Genomic DNA, 20,603 nt, shown 5'->3' on the forward strand with positions numbered 1-20,603 from the left:
CAACCAAAAGCACAACCCTTCTGCATATTTTTAAAGGCTGATTGCATCTTCCTGAAAGGTTCCATGGCTGGTGTCTCATCTCTTGCATAGTGTTTGTGAGAGCTGTTGATCCCATCAGGGCAGTCCACCACAGCACCTCAGAAGTGGGGAGCAGTGAGTTTTCATGTGATTTTTGTGCCGAGTGCCTCCTTTCAGTGTATTTGGCATGGAAACTAGACTTGACGATTCTTTTTGCAGGATGCCTTTAACCTTAGCTCTGATGGCTGCAGAGTGTTTGTGTTTGATAAAGCAAGTGAGTGAATGGTGGCTCTTTGGTCTGATTTGCCTCCTAGTACTTAGGACATGAGAATATTCACCCTTCATCCTTCTGCTTAGGGGGTGCAGGACAATGTGTGTGGGTGTGTTCATGAACATCTGGCCACAGAATGGTATGGCATGACTGATTTATTCACATGTGAATAATAGCTGACACGGCTTTCTGAATTGTGGAAAAAACAGATTCATCGAACAGGCCACATCGGACAGTGTTCACCCGAGCCATCGAGGCGTGCGATCTCCACTGGCAGGATAGCCACTTGCAGCACATTATCAGCAGTGACCTGTACACCAACTACTGTTACCATGACGACGCTGAAAACTCCCTCTTTGACTCCCGAGGGTGGCCCCTCTGGCATGGTAAGTGGCCAAACCGGAAAGACATTTCCATGACTTACTTCTTTGTTTAGTTTCTATAGCATTATTGGAGTGGGAGGAGGAGAGTTGAGGGATTCAGTGGGAGATGGATGAATGCTTGGCAATAGGAGTTTTTCATTCAAATCCAAGTTCAGAAATGGTTTCTTGTGTCTTTTTAATAGTATTTCAGGGGAAAACATCTTACTATTAAATCCTGTTTTTATAGATATATCTGATAATGGCAACTTTCCCCCCTTAACTTTCTGTTTTAGAACATGTTCCTACAGCCTGTGCACGAGTGGACGCATTACGTTCTCATGGGTACCCAAGAGAAGCACTGAGACTAGCAATAGCTATTGTTAACACGTTAAGACGGCAGCAACAGAAACAGCTGGAAATGTTCCGAACTCAAAAAAAAGGTAAATGTGTGAAGGAGTCTGTTTCCATTGGAATGGGATTCTTGGTGATGATGTCACTAGGTTTTATGCTCTTTTGGGAGAGAGAACTTTTAAAATTAGAGCCATGGTGATGGCTTTACTCACCACTCATTTGAAATATTTAATAGCTGATCTGTGAGAAATGTTAGGCATCCCCCCCTCCCCCCCGTTGAATGTTGTAAGAAATAAAATTTTTTTACAAGTTTCTTAGGTTGGTTAATTTTTTAAAGGGAAGGTTTTTTTTTTTTACTGTTTGAGTTATGTCGTATGTTGGAATTATCTAAAATGCAAGTTAGCCAGATTTTTCATTTTGTGAAAGAGCATTTTAATTGTGATAGTAAGGGCTCTGGGGGTAGACTGCCTGTTTGAATCCTGGTAGGAGGTCCCAGCTGGGAGACCTTGGGCATTGACTTGACTATGGAATGGGGCTCAGTTGAGGACCTGTCTCTTAGAGTTGTTGAAAAGATTAAACTAGTTAATTCCTGTAGAGCACTGAAAGCAAGGCCTGACAGAGTGTGGAAGCACTATAAAACAGTTTAATTGTAATAATTTGTACATCAGGACATGATATGTATTTAACGTGATCAAACAGAACTCCTGGGGACTTCCCTGGCAGTCCAGTGGTTAAGACTTAGCCTTCCAATGCAGGGGGTGTGGGTTCAATCCCTGGTTGGGGAGCTGAGATCCCACATGCCTCATGGCCAAAACACCAAAACGTAAAACTGAAGCAATATTGTAACAGGTTCAGTAAAGACTTTAAAAATGGTCCACATCAAAAAAAATCTTAAAAAAAAAAAACTATACTCCAATGAAAGCTAAAAAAAAAAAAAAAAAAAAACAGAACTGGATTTTTCAAATTCTGTAAATAACATTGGATGAGCTGTCAACTGACAGAACACATTTAATTCCTCTTTATCTCAGTTTATTAATCTTTTAAATTTTAAATAAGCATTACTTAGTAGTAGTAATTGCAAAAGGGTTGTAACGTGCATAGGCCCTGATCAAAAGAAAGACATACGTATGCTTTTTCTGATTAATCCGTGCACTTCTTTTTCTTCTGTAGGTGTAAATCTTTTAATTTTTCTTTGGTAGGATTGTTTTGTTTTTACTCTGGAATTTTATATCTTATTCAGAGGGAAGTAGTTTTAGTTGTGGTGTTTTTTTGCTTATGTTTTTGTTTTATTCCTTGGGTGATTTTACACACATCTAGGGTATGGCTAAAAATGATCAGTTGTTGTTGAAGTGGGCTGGAGATTGGAGCGAGTGTTTGTTGTAATTTTTGATATCCTCTATATTGGAAGTATTACAAATGTTAACATTATCATTTATATGATGAAAGAAAATTCCAAACTTACCATTGGAACCAAGGAAGGGGGAGCTCAGATGGGATTGGAATGTGATATCCCCAACAATCATTACTTTGTCCAGTTCTTTGTGTTTGTCATATCATCACTGGTTACCAGCTGTATTTACAAAATATGTTGCTTGGCCCTTTGCAAAATTTTTCTGAAATCTCCCTTCCCCTAAACCCACACAATCTATGGCCAAAAGACATTCACTTCTGAAAAGTATAAAAGATTGAAATACTCAGGCTAAGAGAGAGTGAAGTACTTTTTATACTGCAACAGGAGAGCTTGCTTATGATGATTATCAGAGTTTTGAAATTCATGTTGATCTTTACGAAGTAATGTTTTTAAAATTAGTTTAATTAAAATGTTACAATATCTAAGAAATACAAAGTGTAAAAATGTTAGTTCATGTAGGTAAGTTGGAACACATGTTAAAATAGACTCCTTTGATTGTCTTTGAGGTCTCACTTAGACTCATTTCTCTTTTATCCTGCACACAATGAAAACTTTAATTTCAGACTATTCTTTACTAGCACTGCATATTTATATCTTTCCCTACTTTTTTTTTTGTTTGTCCATTCAAAGAATAGGTTTTTTGTAACTGTTACAATTCCAAATTGCTATAACAGTTATTTCTTATGGGGCCAAGATTAGTAAATGAAGTATCTTGTACATTTTCAATATTATTTGGCATGATATGTCAACTTTTTAAAAAATTGAGATATAATTGACATATAACATATTAGTTTCATGTGTACAGCATAATGATTCCATATTTATATATTTTGAAATGATCACAGTAAGTCTATATATAAATATATATATATGTATATGTGTATATATATATAGAGAGAGAGAGAGAGAGAGAGCGAGCGAGAGAGAGCGCCTTGTTCCTAAGAGTAATGCTCATGTCTCTGTTTTCATCCTGGTTGTGTATATGAAAGCCAGTGACAGAAATTGAAGGGAAAGACCTTTCCAAGGAATCTAGTACCCACCTTCTATAAATTTTAATACATTGTGCCAGGCCATGCTTTATTTTTATGTACTAGTAGTTGATAGTCCAAAACAGAAGACTTCTAAAGGAATACTGAACTTGCAGAATGGCTTTTTAGCTATTTACAAGCCAGTATTTTTCTTGTATATTTTATATTATATATAGATTTTATTATAGTTTCCTTTAAGAAGGAACCACTATTATTTATAATTTTAGTAAACACTTAGATGTAAAATATTGCATTGTTTACAATAATGGAATATATCTTAAAATATTTGCAGCTTTTCTCTCAGCACTCTAACTTGAGAACTTGAGAGTTCTAACATGTGAAGAAAATGAAAAGGGTATGTTTCATCCAAATTATATGTTATCTTCTGCTATAGTTCCCCTTTGTGGCAAAGGTCCTCTCTTAAATGACTTACAGATCCACGATAAGGAAGATTTTTATAAGGTGATAGGGGAGTAATTTACATAGGGAAGTTCAAGTCCGACCCAGGGTACAGCTGCCTTCTAGACTCCATTCTAGATAACCCAGTGAGCACTGACTCTGAGAGTATCTTCTTAACGTAGTTGTAGAGTTAGTTATCCAATAATAATTCCAGGGGGACTTCTTAGTTCTCTCTAAAGTCACTCCTAGGAAGTGAGGAGAGTTGTCCTTAGCTTCTCAGGTAAAAATTTAGAATTCATTTTTCCTCATACATCATAATTTAATAGTGTAAGTAGTAATGTTAATCTAGTAGCCTGGACATATGAATTAAATAGATGTTTGAGAGCTGTCTTGGGAAGTTAGTACCATTTATATTGATTCATAGATGAACCTTTAGAACTTAAAATAGTTCATGAGTTGGGGATTTTATGTACCCTTGTTTTTTAATTAAAGAGGAATTTTGAATTGAATTTAGTATTAATTTGTCAGGATGCTGGAAATGGTAAAGCCTTTCTGTCCTCTACTTCTCTCCATGTCTCAATTCCCTTTTCTTACACAGAGCTACCCCATAAAAGCATAACCTCAATAACCAATCTGGAGGGCTGGGTTGGACACCCCCTGGACCCCGTGGGCACTCTTTTCAGCAGCCTTATGGAAGCCTGCCGCACTGATGATGAAAGCTTCCCTGTGTTCTCAGATTTTACAGGTAAAACCATTGACATTTGTCTCGTGCTTTTTTCCCCTAAACCCTGAATGCCATTCATCGTTGGTCATTTTCTTCACAGTTTGTTTTATGAATCCATATAGTTAACAGTACTAGCAGTTAGCAAGAAAGGGTACTCACACTTTTCAGGCAGGCTCCTACAAACTGGGAAAAGTCTTAGAGTTGACAATTGGCAGCATGTGTCAAGAACCTAAAAATATTTATTCCCTTCTAGTCAATGATTGTACATCTAAGAATTTATCTGCATTTATGACTATTTTCCAGCATAAAGGTATAAAATAAGGATTGTACATCATGTGGGAGGGGAGAGGGATTTTCCCTTTACTACTCGCATGGCTGGATTAGCTTGGAGAGTTAAGTATCTAGCCTGTGGTGGTTGCCTTCATGGATTATGGGTGACCCAAACTCTATCAGGAGGGTGAGGGTATGGTATGACTTTGAATTCACTTTCTTGGGAGTTGGACAGTTGAAGTTTCTTAAGAATTTCTAATAGAAACACTTAACAGAGATAAGAGAATGCTCAAAGAATCCTTCTCTTGTGATAACTGATGACTCTTTGATAACAAAAAGGACCATGAAATTGAGTTACATATATGTTGTATTCTCTACTGTTTTTATTATAAATTACAACATTGTGATAAAAGTATGGAAAAAATTTTTTAACACCAGGCTTTAAAAAATTGATAACTATTTCAGTCATCATGTAATTTTACTCTTGTTTAATTAAAAATTTGTTTACTCTTAGGTATGCTTAGTATCTCTTCTTAGATTTATAGTTTTCTTTGGTGATTCATTTTTAGTGAGAGAAAAATATTTGTAATATTCTATCCCCCAGAAGGTACACATTTAGCCATTCATGGTCATTTTTTAAAAGATATTGGAAAACTATATACTTTAACCTAAGAAACATGGTCTGGGCTTCCCTGGTGGCGCAGTGGTGGAGAATCTGCCTGCCAATGCAGGGGACACGGGTTCGAGCCCTGGTCTGGGAAGATCCCACATGCCGCGGAGCAGCTAAGCCCGTGAGCCACAACTACTGAGCCTGCGCGTCTGGAGCCTGTGCTCCGCAATGGGAGAGGCCGCGACAGTGAGAGGCCCGCGCACCGCGATGAAGAGCGGCCCCCGCTCGCCGCAACTAGAGAAAGCCCTCGCACAGAAACGAAGACCCAACACAGCTAAAAGTAATAAATAAATAAATTTATAAAAAAAAAAAAAAAAAAAGAAACATGGTCTTCTGGCTTTCTTGGAGTTAAGTCAATAATTTATTTAAGAGTACTAGGTAAAATAGATCGTACTTATCAGAGTACCTGCAAAAGTAGTTTCTGAACTCTGACTTCTTTTGTGACAGAGAATATGGGACAGTGCAAGTCTCTGGAATACCAGCATCTACCTGCACACAAATTCTTAGAAGAAGGGGAATCCTATTTAACGCTAGCTGTGGAAGTAGCCCTAATAGGGCTGGGACAGCAGCGTATTATGCCTGATGGGCTGTATACCCAAGAGAAGGTTTGCCGGAATGAGGAGCAGCTCATTTCCAAGCTTCAGGAAATTGAATTGGATGACACACTGGTGAAAATTTTTCGCAAGCAAGCAGTCTTCCTATTAGAAGGTAGTATGATAAAGAACTTTCTCATTTGTATAGCCCATTTTATTTAGCCACTCAGCTTTCTTATGTTGGGAGTAAATTTAATATGGTGGTTATCTTGATTGGTATGGTCACTGAGTGTCATAGGCATGTTCACTTTCCAAAAAATAGTATCACTTAATAAAAAAGTACAGATGTTTACATGTTTATCATTTGATTTAGGTGGTCATGTAAGATAACCTGCTAGAAATGAGCCCCCATTTAAATGCCACCAGCTTTAAAAAGGACTGTTTTTTTTAGTCTGTGTTGTTCCTGAGATAAATGCAAGTTTGATATTTAGTGAGTTATTGCTGGTAGCCATATTCCTCTCTGATCAATTAAGTAATAAAATGGAAATTGGTTGGCATTCCTCCAAATTATTGGCTGTTACGTTGATGTCTGGGTTTTGAACATGTCATTTGCACATGCTGACAAAGGACCAAAGACTGCAGAAGTGAATTTCGACTGCGCTAATTATTTCAGAGAATACATTAGGTATAGATTCATCAAAGTAAAGGTTTCATAGAATCACTAAGGCAAAGTCTAGTTTTCTTCTTTCTGTAAGGTCAAGAGCTAAAGGGCCTAACAAATTTTGGATGGCATTTTTTTTTTAATGTTTTTTTTTTTTCTTGAAAAGAATAAGTGTAATTAATGTGGTAGCCTAATCTTTTACACAGATTTATGTGATGTCAAATCTTTTAAACTGCTTCTGTCTCTCAAGTACATATGTGTTATATCTGTGGATTTCTCTGTGATTAATAAGCTCATACAGTATGGTATCTTCATATTATATTTGGAATGGCTATATATAGGGAAGGGATTTAGAGAAAATAGCATTTCAAAACTTTTTATATGTCCAAACCTAAAGATCTATTTGAAAAAAATATTTAATACATTATACATTTATGTGTTTTAGAAGTGCACCTTAAAGGGGAAATATTCTTCTGAATAAAACATGCTTAATTTTGGTGAAAATTCCTAATAATTTTTTGAAGCACTCTCCTGAAGTTTTTTTTCCCTAAAGATAAAAGCCCATCTTGACAAATTTCAAATAATCTTGATCCTTTCATTACTGTTTTAGTTTCCTGTCATATATTTCCTTTTGATATAAGCAATATCATTAGCCATAAACTTTTCTATGCTGGCTTAGTAACTCTTGGTAACTGCCTTTTGATTTTCATTATACTGAAGGAAAAGATGAGGATGTGTGGTTTTCAAAGTTGATAGTGTCTGATATCTGTTCATCACTTACCTTTTTAAATGTCTCCGTGTTCATTACTCATGAATATTTTTTAACTTTGTCTTAGTCTTTGATTAGTCCATACCTTCCCATTAAACATTTTAGTGAGAACTGTACTCTGTAAGGAGTGCTGATGACCCACCCCAGCCTCCTCTTTTCCCAACCTTGCTAGGCCCCAAAGAGTGGTTGGTGCAGGACAGGAAGAAGTCCAAGGGGAAGCCAAGGGACCATTTCTATATACACCAAAAGATAAGCGCTCCATGATTGAGATGACTGCACTGGGCACCAAGGTCTTCATACACTTATATTCTGTGAATTTCAGGGGCAAATTAGTTAGCAGACTCAGGTATCTGAAAAAGAGGAAGCAGTAACCCTTGTATTTTGTTGCTGAGTGTTAAATCACTTCTGGACACAGTATGGGCACATTGAATCAACTGGCATATTGGAAAAACACTTCTGGGGAACTTAGATTTCAAATTTCAGTTTTTCATTTTTCAGGACACCAGAGTTCAGGCATTACACTGAGTATTAATCAACAAATAATTCTGTGATACCTGACTGAATGTTTTGCTTGTTGGGAGGTGTTATTATGTTGATTATGCATCCTGGCCTTCCCTGCATAGTATAAGAAGGGAACTTGATGGTACAAGGGAAACACTGAAAGGAAATAGAAGAGAAATGAAGATGGAAAATATACAAGTTTGCTATAATTAGTCCTTAAAAAAATAAGAGTTAATGTCTTAGTCTGCTCAGGCTGCCATTAAAAAATACTACAGATTAGGTGGCTTAAACAGTAGAAATTTATTTCTTACAGTTCTGGAGGCTGAGAAGTCCAAGGTCAAGGTGCTGGCTAATTCAGTTTCTGGTGAGGGCCCTCTTCCTGCCTTGCAGATGGCTGCCTTCTCCCTGAGCCTTCACAAGACAGAGACAGAGATTACTCTTTCTGTCTCTTCTCATAGGTCACTGATTCTGTTGGACCAGGTCAGGGCCCCTATGACCTCATTTAACCTTAATTACCTCCATAAAGGCCTTATCTTCCAGTCACATTGAGAGTTGTGGCTTTAACATATGAATTTGAGGGGAGGGCAAACATTCTATAATATAACAAATAATTTGGCCTCATTATATGAACTAAAGGCAAAACTGTAATGCCCTATCAGCTTTTGAAGAGTATCATTTTTAAATGTCTTAAAGACAAAAAAAAAAGAGATGAATAGATTTGATAAAATTAGAAATCTAGGATTGATTTTAGTTTGTCTAGGTAAAAAAATAAGTTATTTACATGACTTTCAAAGTACTTTAATAAGGAACAATTCAAAAATACTAACCAAGGAATAAAACAATGAAATTTAAAAACAACTTCTGTTAAAATGATCTAAAATGTATCATGCTCCTACTCAGTGCCCAATTCAGTAACTCCTCTCACCATTTCCTCTGAACTGCATTTCCTGCATTCTAAACTCTTCACCAGACTTATTTTTCTCATGGAAAACAAATGTATTATGTCTTTTGAGCAGTAGTGTCATGATTCATAATTCTAGAAGTCATGAAACCGATGTTACCCAAAGGTGACATGGAAACTAACTTATAAAACACTTCACAGTAACTAAACCTCACAGTACCTAAGCGGAAAGTAGTTGAACTAACCACTGTGGTTTCCTTTCAAAATTTATTTTAAAAGTGGGTATCGTCCTTCTTAGGGTAGCATTCAGAGAACACACAGGGGAAGTCAGCTCTGCCACCACGCCTGTCACAAGTTATTAAGAAATGAATTTTGACAGTTTAAATATAATTTTACTTTTAAAATTGGTCTTTTGAAGCCCAAATAGTGGTAGAATCAGTTACTTTAATTTTTTTTTCTTTTGCCTACGGTGAGTATTATTCTGGTCTTTTATTATTAATCACTTTATGAGAATTAATATCTATTTCTGCTTATTAGAAGCAACAATATTTAAAGTCTTTGTATTGGGATTTGTGGTTCAGAATCCTCCCCATCCCTCCCCCTGAAACAGAGAACTCTTCTCTGGAAACCTGGCTTATTTGTGCCCCTAAGACTGACTGGGTCTGGGGCAGGTTCCAAAGTTAAGCTGTAGAGTCATCTGTGTATTTGAAAATCTGGATGCTCAGATATCACACACTGAGATAGGGTCTTTCTTAAATTCAGTGCGGTTTCCTGCTTTGGAGTGTTTATTTCTCTGAAGCAGTTATAATGTGAAAAAGTTCTGCCCCACAGTTCTGTGATTCTCCTTTTAGCTGTGGCACAGGGAATTGTTCCTGAAGTGAATTTGATATCGTATACTCTACCCTGTAGAATCATTTTACTAAGAATTGTATTCGTTTCTACTATGTCACTTAGATTACATTCTTAACTAGATTAGCATTGTTTATAACTTTACATAAAAAATTTAAACTATACTTTACAAGAAGTCTTAGTTCCTTTTTTAGGAATGTAAAATGTGTATACTCTCTTCCTACAGCCGGACCATATAGTGGTTTAGGCGAAATAATCCATCGGGAGAGCGTTCCAATGCACACATTTGCCAAGTATCTCTTCACCTCTCTCCTACCTCATGATGCTGAATTGGCATACAAAATTGCACTGAGAGCAATGCGGTACGTATTCACAGCCCCGCCGGGCAGAGGCAATCCAAATCCCCCACTGGGAAAAATGGCTGTTAACTGACTTCTCATTCATTCATTTTTCTTGTAGGCAGCAGAAAAACTAAAAACAGCTTCTTGGGTTGTGGTGGTGGTGGTTTGTTGGCTTGTTTGGCTTTTGGTATTCTTGTCTGCTGTCACACTTATGTTCATGGTGGCTTTATCCTGCTTTTTCTTGAAGCTAGAATTTGGGACTAGAGAACAACTTCAGGCCAAGTTTAACCACAAGGCAGCAACAGTTCAACCTTCCTAAATAACGTAACTGTTTAGAAAAAATTAGATTTTTGAAGCAGTGGTAAATAACACGTATACTTGACTGAATATAATAATTGAGAGAGCCCTTCACACCGGCTGTAATTACACATTCCATCAGTAGCGCAGGAAAGCCATCCTAGCACCGAAACCCCTTTGTGCTCCACTGGAGGGTGAGAGAAGATGGGAGCGGTATCTAGTGTTGAAGGCATCGCTATTTAGGGGTCTTCCAGGATTTGTTCGCCTCAGCTTTGTTTCCACCTGCCCCTCAGTCCCTCCTTTTCAGTAATAACAATTAGAACACATTCTCTGCTGCTAACCTTTCTGTTTTCACCCTCCTTTTAAAAAGTCAGTTCACAAAATAATTATTTTTATCACGAATTTGTTCTAGCTGAATATTTTTTAATGAACTCAAGATTAAATTTTTCAATCTTATATACAGCCTTTTTTTAAACTTTAAGGACCTGAAAGGAATATCAACCTTTCTTAAAACATGAGCTTTTTTCCTTTTGTCTTTTTTTTAAATTAACACACTTAAAAAAAATTTTTTTTTTATTGCGGTAAAAGTCACAATATAAAACATACCATTTCAACCATATTTAACTGTACAGTTCAGTGGCACTAAGTACACTTACATGGTTGTGCAACTCTTTAATTAACACACTTTTGTTAAACTGCTGATTAGACCCTGTTATTGCCACCTAAAGACAAACCACGTACACACCTAAAAGCTTGAGGTGCTGGAGAACAGTTTGATTCCGCAGAAACTTTTCATCGAAGATACTAACTCTGCAGCCAGTGTAATGGATTCAAAAACAATGCCTTTCCTGTATGAGTATAGCTTATAAGTCGCAGGAGGCCTCTTTTATGCAGCAATAGAGTGTGTTTGTATTTGTGTGTGTGTATATGTGTACCTGTGTGTCATTGTGTATTGAGGCTGACATCCTTTAATTTGACATGCTTTCCTTGGCAACATGAAATCTCATTAACATATCAGAGAAACCTTAAAAGTTCTCTCTTGTCTGTTTTTAAAATATCAAAAAATAAATTAATAACTAACATAAGCAAAAGTCTCCCACCAAATTACTTTATACCACTTGGTTTGTATTTTAGAGCACAATTTTATAAGTACATTCCTATTCCCATTTTTGGAAGCTGAAATGGAAGTTATCAGATGAAGACAGATGTTCAGCTCTATACTTACTCAAATCCTAACAATTCTGCTCCTGTGGTAAAGGGAAGGATACTAATGTTATGATGCCACCAGATGCTATTGCTACAATTACTGTAAAGTTTAAGGGTAAAATAGCTAAGGTTTCTCTGTGGGTCTGGCTTATGTGAAGGTATCTGTCAGGTGGGGAGGCTTGCTTTTCTAACACTCAGAAACTCATTTATGTCCACCCTTGGTTGCTGCCCAGGCAGTTTGTTCATGGGGGACAATAGCAGGGCACAGGGGAATTGTCTTCCACCTCTTCTCTTTTACCTGCCACACGCCCTCAGCCAAAGGATGGCCATGGGAGGGAGGTGGTGTGAACTACTAGAGCATCTCAAGGCAGCCAGGGGAACGGGAAGGAAAAGAGACAGGTAGCTTACTTGCTTCTTAGTCTTTCTAGAAAGAGAGGGGAGGTACTGAAGAAGGGCGTTTTCACAGTCATTTTCTCATCTTTCCAGGGATGTTGACTAGTTTGCTCTACAGCAACTCTGGAAGGATCTGCCTGTGAATATAGGGATAGTCTGGGGTTTTTTAAAAAGCTAAATAGTAACCCCACCAAAATTCTTACTACTTAATTGCCACCATCTAATGCTAACATCTCTGTCCCTAGATAAAAGGAAAAGGGAATGAGGGATTTGGCTTACCAGAGCAATAATTGCTGTTGGGTAGGGCCCCCAGCCCAGCGTCACACCCTGACCCTGCTAACTTCTCCTGGTCCCCAGCTCTTACTCCACAGTCCCTAACACTGGTGTACTTGAGTGAAGGTCAGTGTTCTGATGATTGTAAAAAAACTATTGCAGTTATAGCTACTCTACTAATCTCTTTGGTGCTTATATTTGGAAGAGACCACCAAGCATGTGCTTTGTTTCAATAGTTGTTCTTTATTTGTCAACATATTCATAAAAATACATTGATTAAAATAAGAAATCATGCTGACTTTATGCAAGACTGTCAAGGGACAAATACTTGGATCATTTGCATCCATCATCTCTGATATGATTGATAGAACATTTTCTAACTATAAATTTCTGAAATAATAAGGAACTAATTATGCAGAAAGTATGAATATATGGAAAGAAGTCATTTTTGTTTTACTTTCCCTCTTACTTTGTTTTAATAAGTTAAACTTATTCGTCTCAGCTATACACTGATTCCTAACGGTTGTAATCTCAGTTTTAAATATCCACTTGACTATCAGTTTCTTTTGATTTTTATTTTTTAATGAGTGATAAGATTCAGAAATTTTATAGTAGGTAAACATTAAGACTTGTGTTTCAAACCTCTCCATTGTTACACATCTTAATTTCCTTGAATGTTGCCGTTTTCTGAATGACGCTAAAGAAAGGAAACCTCTTAGGTTTAGGTGATGGGCAATTAACGAGGTAACTTTAGCATCCAGACAGCAAAGTGTAGCTGTACCAGCTCTTCCCTCACCAAGGACCTGAACAGTCTCTCCCAGCATCTACCTGCTCCTCTGGCTTCTGGGCAGTCCCTGTGGCCAGGGTGATGGACAAGTGGTAACTAAGAGCCACCTGCCTTGTCTTGTCATTACAGGTTGCTAGTGTTGGAATCCACTGCTCCAGCGGGAGACCTCACCCGTCCACACCACATGGCATCCGTTGTTCCCAACCGGTACCCTCGTTGGTTCACTCTAAGCCACATAGAATCCCAGCAGTGCGAGCTGGCATCCACTATGCTCACTGCAGCCAAAGGTACTGGGTTGTCCTGAGGCCTCATGATTATTTTGTTAGTTTGCCTTTTTATTTTAAGGGTCATGTTTTCCATCAAATTCTCAATAGTGGTGCTTATGTTGTAAGGGATCCTTTTCTTTAGATGTTAGCTTATGAAGCAAAACAGGTGCTACTCATTTGAGCCGGCATTTTCCTCATTTAACTGCATCATTAAACTTGCTGCTGGCAGAGTTTGGGTTTAGTTACCATGCCATGTAAATGGGGGGTGAGCTTCAGAGGCAGATTAAAAAGTTGGGTTACATTTTTTCTCCCTGAAATATTCACCAGAAATAAAAAAGCAGGAACCTGAGAGAACTATTTGCTATCTCATGTTGGTTCTGGTTCACATGCGCTTTTAGTCATGAGGCTGTGTCTCAGTGTATCTTTTTCCTGAAGCCGGGATTTATAGATATGCAATAACCTTGGGACACTTAGTTGTAACATTTGTGCCATCCGTGAACATTTCATGTAAATTAACTTTTACTTTGTGTTTCGTTTTGTTCCTTTTTTAACTCCCTGTGTGTGTGTGTGTGTGTGTGTGTGTGTGTGTGTGTGTGTGTGTGTGTGTGGCTGTGTGATTTCTGTTGTTGTTGTTTTGCTTTGCCTTGCTTTGCTTTGATTTGTTTCCCCTTGTTCGTTGCAGGCGACGTTCGGAGGCTGGAAACAGTATTAGAATCCATCCAGAAAAACATTCACTCCTCATCCCACATCTTCAAGCTTGCCCAAGACGCATTTAAAATAGCAACTCTCATGGACAGTTTGCCAGACATCACTCTTTTGAAGGTGTCTCTGGAGCTGGGCCTGCAGGTATGTGACTGTGGTCTTTCCTGGGGTACCAAGGACTGCTAAATAAAAGCATCATCCTAGGGTGTTGCTGTTTGTTTGGATTTTTTAGTGCAGGTACATGACTCTTTGGTGCACAGATCTGTTAGGCTTCAGGAGAGCACTGCACTTCACAGTTGTGGTCACTCCCACCTGAGCCAGACTGCTGCCTCATGTGTAGGACTGTACCTTTAGAAGCCCTGTTTGTGTCTTTCAATAAAAAATCCTCTTCTGTATTAGAGCCTAACATCACTGTTTCTCCTTTAATGAATTGAAGAAGAGTTATTGCTATACATGGCTTACATAAAGCTCTCATGTATAATAACGATTCATTTGTTAGGGTTAAATTTTTAGAGGAAGTATGGATATTTATTGGTGTTTGCATTTTCATGATAGATGGACAGTTCTGACTCCTTTTTTATAACCCTGAGAAAATTAGGGTAAAGGAAGAGGGATTGGGCTGGGGTCCAGTTTCAGCTTCAGCAGGCCTGCTTAGACATATTACCAAGGACATTTTGAGTTAGTCATGCAGATAGATGTTTGCTTCCTTATAGTATCTGAAAAGATTACTGTATAAACCAGGAACTGAAAAGTTTGTATTTCTACTTTTCTCAGGGAATCTCTATTAACATTTGTGTTTTTCCCTCCATAAAAAGCAGTGAAAGAAATTGTCATCTTCTAATTTTCTAAAGTATGGGGACTAGAATGCCCCAATTAGATGATTAATATGGTTTTCTAGTTAGGCTTCTCCTTACAGTGATTAATAAGGTTAAAGAATTAGATTGTAGAAAAATGCACTTGCCACTTACAGTACTCTACAAGCAGAGGGCATGGGAGATTGCATTTAAGCTATACAATGACATTTTAGAAGTTTTCTTTTAAAAAATAAATTCTTGTTGTTTGGCTTATTTTTGTTATCATTTTCCTCTTAAAGGTATGATGCAGAAAGAACCATTAACATGAGTTTTCTGGGTATTTGGAATTCTGGCAGATTTTTTTGGTAAACGGCAGATTACTGAGAGCTTGCTCCCTGCCTCATTCTTCCTGGGACCCAGGAAGGAATCCCATAGGACCTTTCCAAGGCTTTAGGAGTATTATGTCCCTAGATGCTCTGAATCTTAAAAAATGAGGGAAACAGGACAATACGGTTAATTTTATCTTGGAATCTATTAGAAAGTAAAAAACAAAATTAGATTGCTAATGATGCCAAAGGTGATTTCTTTCTATAAACCTGGGGTTATCTTCTTAATCGCCAGGAAGGAACAACCAGAGATTGAAGGGGTAACTAAAACAATTATTTTTTTTAAAAAAAGCCTCTTTGCCAACTGAGGGTTTCTAGTCAGAATTAATTCATGAGGTGGCTCAGAAATTGAGAACCATGGCATGTTAACGCTGGAGAGGAGAAGAGGGCGTGGACTGTGTTTAATGTCCAGTCCAGCCCTTGGGTTTTGCAGAGGAGAGGAGCGGTCGATTGAGTGACTTGCCCAGGTTGCCACATCTAGTCAGCTGGCCTACCGGGAACAGAACACAGACCTCCTGCCTCCCAGGCTGGGCAAGGCCAGCAAGGGGAGCTGTGGGTAAGTCCAAATTCATATGCACAGCTTTATTCCAAATAAGGCTCTCTGTCCTCCTGGTGGTAGGGAGTCTGCCTAGTAGTTTATACCTTGGAAGGAATTCTTTTCTTTTTCCATTGACTTAGGGATAATCTTCCAAAACATTGTGTTACCCTGTCTTTATAGGTTATGCGGATGACACTGTCAACCTTAAACTGGCGGCGGCGGGAGATGGTGAGGTGGCTGGTAACATGCGCTACTGAAGTGGGTAGGTAAAACCAGGGGCAGGAGCCTTCCAGGGTGCCTCACGGTCAGATTTAACTTATTTCCAGATACATACAGGAACATTTTCACTTCTTTACCTTGACTTCTCCAAGGCTCCTGCCCCTTCTGGCAACCTACAGGGGCTCTCTTCACCAAACCCCACCGTCAACCCTCAGTTATACACGCTTGCACTGTTCCTGTCACATCTGTGGGGCTCCAACTCTTATATTTAAAATGGAATAAAAGTCAGAAAGCAGACACTTTTTATTCAGCTGTTCTGTCACATTTAAGGTGCTTTCAGTAACTTTTTGTGATAATCAGGTTTACAGTTTCATATTCCAGAGTGAATCTTTGGTAGGCAGCAAACCATCTTTGGAACTAACTTTAGACTGTGGGTTAATGGTTCAGGTCACTTTAATGAAAACAATATAAAGTTATCTAGTTGCACTGAGTTTTTTCTTCACCATCTGAGAGCATTCGTCATGGTATCCAACAGAGAAATGACCACTGGGTGTGGTTTAGGTGAGCTTTGTGAGAATTTGTAGTAGCCATAAGAAGATCCCTGGTTGCCCATACAGTGCAATCTGTGAGACCCTTCAGCCAACTGTTTCCCCTCTGCAGCAATAAATCATAACTAAAAAACCCATACATTCCTGGCGAGAAGGCCAACACAAACAAAATGGTGGCTATTGGAAATAAATGTGGGTTAAACTGTCTTCTTATTTGCATCAGAAAAGGATACACACCTCTTGCTGAGAAGACACTGCTACCTCAGTGCTTATCTAAAGATTGACACAGCAGATACTGTAAAAGCCTTTTTCTTGTCATTTTTCTTTTATTAATCTATAATGGTATGTTATCTTGGAAAAAGGGAAATTGGTCTCAGTATAAAAATTGTATTACTGAAGTGATGCTTTAGTGAAGCAATACAAAGATAATACCAGTCCAAGAACTGCCACACCACTCCCCTACCCCTGCACCAAGAAATAGGCCTAATTTCTCTTAGATTTAGTACCTGCGCTTTAAATGGCCCACGTTTAGGATTTTCCTACAGCTGAGGCATATTGCGTCTGTGTACTTAAAATGGTTATTTTCAAGACCTTGTCATCCATTTCAAACATCTGAGTCGTCTGTATGTCTGCTTCTGTTGACTCTTTTCTCTTGACTATAGGTCACATTTTCCTGCTTCTGTGTGTGTTTAATCACTTTGTATTGTGTGTACTTTAAACTTACACACAGGCACACAGACCACATAAAAACTCCCCATTTTGGTGAGGGTTGTAGTTTTTCTGACTCAGATTCTGTGGTGGGTAACTGACAGGAGGCCCCAGTGAACTATAGAACTCATTAGCAAAAAGCCATTGTCTGAGATGGCAAGCAAGCAGCAGCACAGTGCAAATACCAGCTACCGAGAGGATTAGTTCTTTATTACAGGAAGTTCATGTTCCTTTCAGGCATTTCACTGAATAGCAATCTATAATAACCTTATTCTAAAAAGGTTGCTCCCAGGCACATTACCTTACAGGATTTTCTGACCTAGCTCATGTCCTGTGATGGTTAACAATGTAAGCATTGATTATAAAGTGGAAATACGGCAAGACCTCTGGGCAGCCTCTCGTCAGTAATGGGGCTTCTCTGTGCTCCTTGCAGGTGTTTACGCCCTGGACAGCATCATGCAGAGCTGGTTTACGCTTTTTACTCCCACTGAAGCCACAAGTATTGTTGCCACCACCGTGATGTCCAACAGCACCATCGTCCGCCTCCACCTGGACTGCCACCAGCAGGAAAAGCTGGCAAGCAGTGCCCGGACACTCGCACTGCAGTGCGCTATGAAGGACCCTCAAAACTGTGCCCTCTCCGCGCTGACCCTGTGTGAAAAGGATCACATAGCTTTTGAGACGGCGTACCAAATTGTTCTCGACGCTGCTACAACTGGCATGAGCTACACCCAGCTCTTTACAATAGCACGGTACATGGAGCACCGCGGGTACCCCATGAGGGCCTACAAGCTGGCCACCCTGGCCATGACCCATCTTAACCTGAGCTACAATCAGGACACGCACCCAGCCATTAATGACGTTTTGTGGGCCTGTGCGCTTAGCCACTCCCTTGGTAAAAATGAGCTTGCAGCTATAATACCTCTGGTGGTCAAGAGTGTCAAGTGTGCAACGGTACTGTCAGACATTTTGCGCAGATGCACTCTGACCACTCCTGGCATGGTGGGACTTCACGGAAGGAGGAACTCTGGTAAGCTCATGTCACTGGACAAAGCCCCCTTGAGGCAACTCTTGGATGCCACAATCGGGGCCTACATCAACACGACACACTCACGGCTCACACACATCAGTCCTCGGCACTATAGTGAGTTCATAGAGTTCCTCAGCAAGGCCCGAGAGACCTTCTTAATGGCCCATGATGGACACATTCAGTTTACACAGTTTATCGACAACCTGAAACAAATCTACAAAGGCAAAAAGAAACTGATGATGTTGGTTCGGGAGAGGTTTGGTTGATTGCTAGAACTTGTATGAATGGGGGTGGGGGTGGGAATGGGGGGGACAGTTTGTTTTTACTTGAGCCTGCCTTTGTACCCTTTTTAACTTAAAGAACAGAGCCACACCGGTATTATATGTGTATAGTTATATTGCGTTTGCAGACTAAATTGTCATGTGAAAGTTTGTGTGTTTTTAATTTTCTTCCCTTTTTCTTTTTATTTTTTTTCTTATTCTTTTTTTTTTTTTTGGTTTTGTATGAGAGAGAGGTTAAAAAGGTTTGGTTTACACTGAGTATATGTTGTCAAGTGGCAAAAGTCCACATAGCTCTCCTGTTTTCTGTATACGTTCACAGCCTCAAAAAAAAATTGAAATGGCTTTAAAAACCAAACAAAACACCTCCATCCTGTGATAAGTACCTCGAATGGATTCAGCTTTACTCCTTTGTAACTCATCTTTACATTTTCAGCATATTTAAACAAACCAACAAAACGAAAATACTAATCGTTAAAAGGCTGACCCACGTGGCTTTGCAGTGCTGTTCGTCCAGAAGCATGGCACACAACGCTTGTGCATGTGGAAACTTAGCGACTGTCAACATACATTCTCAGGGATTTATCAAAAAAATAAAAATAAAAAAAGAATGAGAGCATTTATTGTACTGTATATATATTATAGTATATGTCTGAATATTGAAAATATAACATTAACTAATTTATAAAAAATATTCTATGTAATGCAAAATACTTGAAGCTGCAGTAGCTTGGTTTTAAACAAAAACAAAAAAAAAAACTGAGAGAAAACCTATCAGAAGGACTAAAAGTGCGCCTTGCTTCAGGGTTGGCTCAGGCGGTGAACTTCATGCTGGGCATCTATGCAGAGCCACCTTTTGGATTGCATGGTTTGACTGAGATCTCTTGGGAGAAATTATATATGTATATATATTTATACAACTTATGTATACATATATATATGTATACACACAGACACAAGACACACCAACAACAACCACTACACCACACATGCTTGTAACAGGCACTAGAATAAAGAAGGACAACAAAATACACAGCCAGAGCAGCAAGCCTTAGCATTAAGAATATACAGTATGCCGGAACTGGGGTTCGTGCCTCCTAGCCTAGAAAACTTAAAAGAAATATCCTTTTGACAAAACGCAAAATGTTTTCCAAAACAATTGACATCTGATACATTACGCCTTTGCAGTGAGCTAATAATAAGCTAACCTTTGTGCACAAATAACATTATATATATTATATATCTATTCTGCATAGGTATTTTGACTTTGTGCAGGACAGAAAGTTGTGTAGGTATGACTGTTCTACTTTTCAGTTTTCTTTCTTTTTTTTTAAATATATTTTATTTTCTCTAGAATTACTCAAAACAAAAGCAGCCTTCTATCTTGCCTTGTCTTAATGCTTTAAAATAACCAAACTGGAGATCTAACTACCAAACTGTTCATTATATTATTAAATACCAACTTTGGTTACAGTATAGTGTCTTTACTTTAGCTGATGGTTCTGTAACCTTGTGCTTTTTAAAGCAATTTTTATGTTTTGGTGCAAAAGTTGTCCAGTGTCTCTTGTTCCCTTCATTAGAGAACATGCTAGAGGTATGTTTGTAGGTATTTTTGTTTAGAAGAACTATTTCATGCGCTCCATTTTATTTATTATAATAGGTAAAAAGAAAAAAAAAAGGTTGTACTTCATCACCCATGTAAACATGCTCATGAAGTTGAAAGTAATTAAGATTTGATACACTGATATCAATTTATTTATGTAACTAAATCACTGTTTTATAAACTTGTTAATGATCAACAATTTTTGTTTTGATTAAAATTAGTTTTTTGAAAGTTGATTCTGCCTCCTTTATGGTATATCTCTAATTACGCTTGAATTCAGTGATTATGGACGTGGGTGTTACCACATCTCCAAGTGTTTTAATACCATATTCATTCATTCAGTAAATATTTATGTACTATTTTCTAGGCCCTGGAGATATAATGGTGAATAAAACCAGACACTGGAGCTTACCTTTCTGCTTAGTGGAAAAGACAGACATAAATCAGATAATCACAAAGATAAAATATGGGACAGAATAGCCAGTTTTTCTTCAGTCTGTACATTTGGTCATTCTT

The 20,603-nt window shown here is 38.3% G+C and overlaps 1 protein-coding gene across 1 annotated transcript in view; it reads left to right on the forward strand.

Annotated features, from left to right (window-relative positions):
• The window catches only part of ZSWIM6 (zinc finger SWIM-type containing 6), a 200,662-nt gene extending 180,339 nt beyond the window's left edge, over positions 1-20,323 (forward strand). Inside the window, exons 6-14 of the mRNA XM_057541153.1 lie at positions 499-675; positions 945-1,091; positions 4,439-4,585; positions 5,952-6,212; positions 9,945-10,080; positions 13,145-13,302; positions 13,964-14,127; positions 15,882-15,963; positions 17,610-20,323. Coding sequence (XP_057397136.1) covers positions 499-675; positions 945-1,091; positions 4,439-4,585; positions 5,952-6,212; positions 9,945-10,080; positions 13,145-13,302; positions 13,964-14,127; positions 15,882-15,963; positions 17,610-18,472 — 2,135 coding nt within the window. The 3' untranslated portion in view covers positions 18,473-20,323. The remainder of the gene's footprint in view (positions 1-498; positions 676-944; positions 1,092-4,438; positions 4,586-5,951; positions 6,213-9,944; positions 10,081-13,144; positions 13,303-13,963; positions 14,128-15,881; positions 15,964-17,609) is intronic.
• The last annotated feature ends 280 nt before the right edge of the window (positions 20,324-20,603 follow it).

The sequence above is a fragment of the Balaenoptera acutorostrata genome, chromosome 2 (genome assembly GCF_949987535.1).
Source record: "Balaenoptera acutorostrata chromosome 2, mBalAcu1.1, whole genome shotgun sequence".
In the NCBI taxonomy this organism is placed as follows: domain Eukaryota; kingdom Metazoa; phylum Chordata; class Mammalia; order Artiodactyla; family Balaenopteridae; genus Balaenoptera; species Balaenoptera acutorostrata.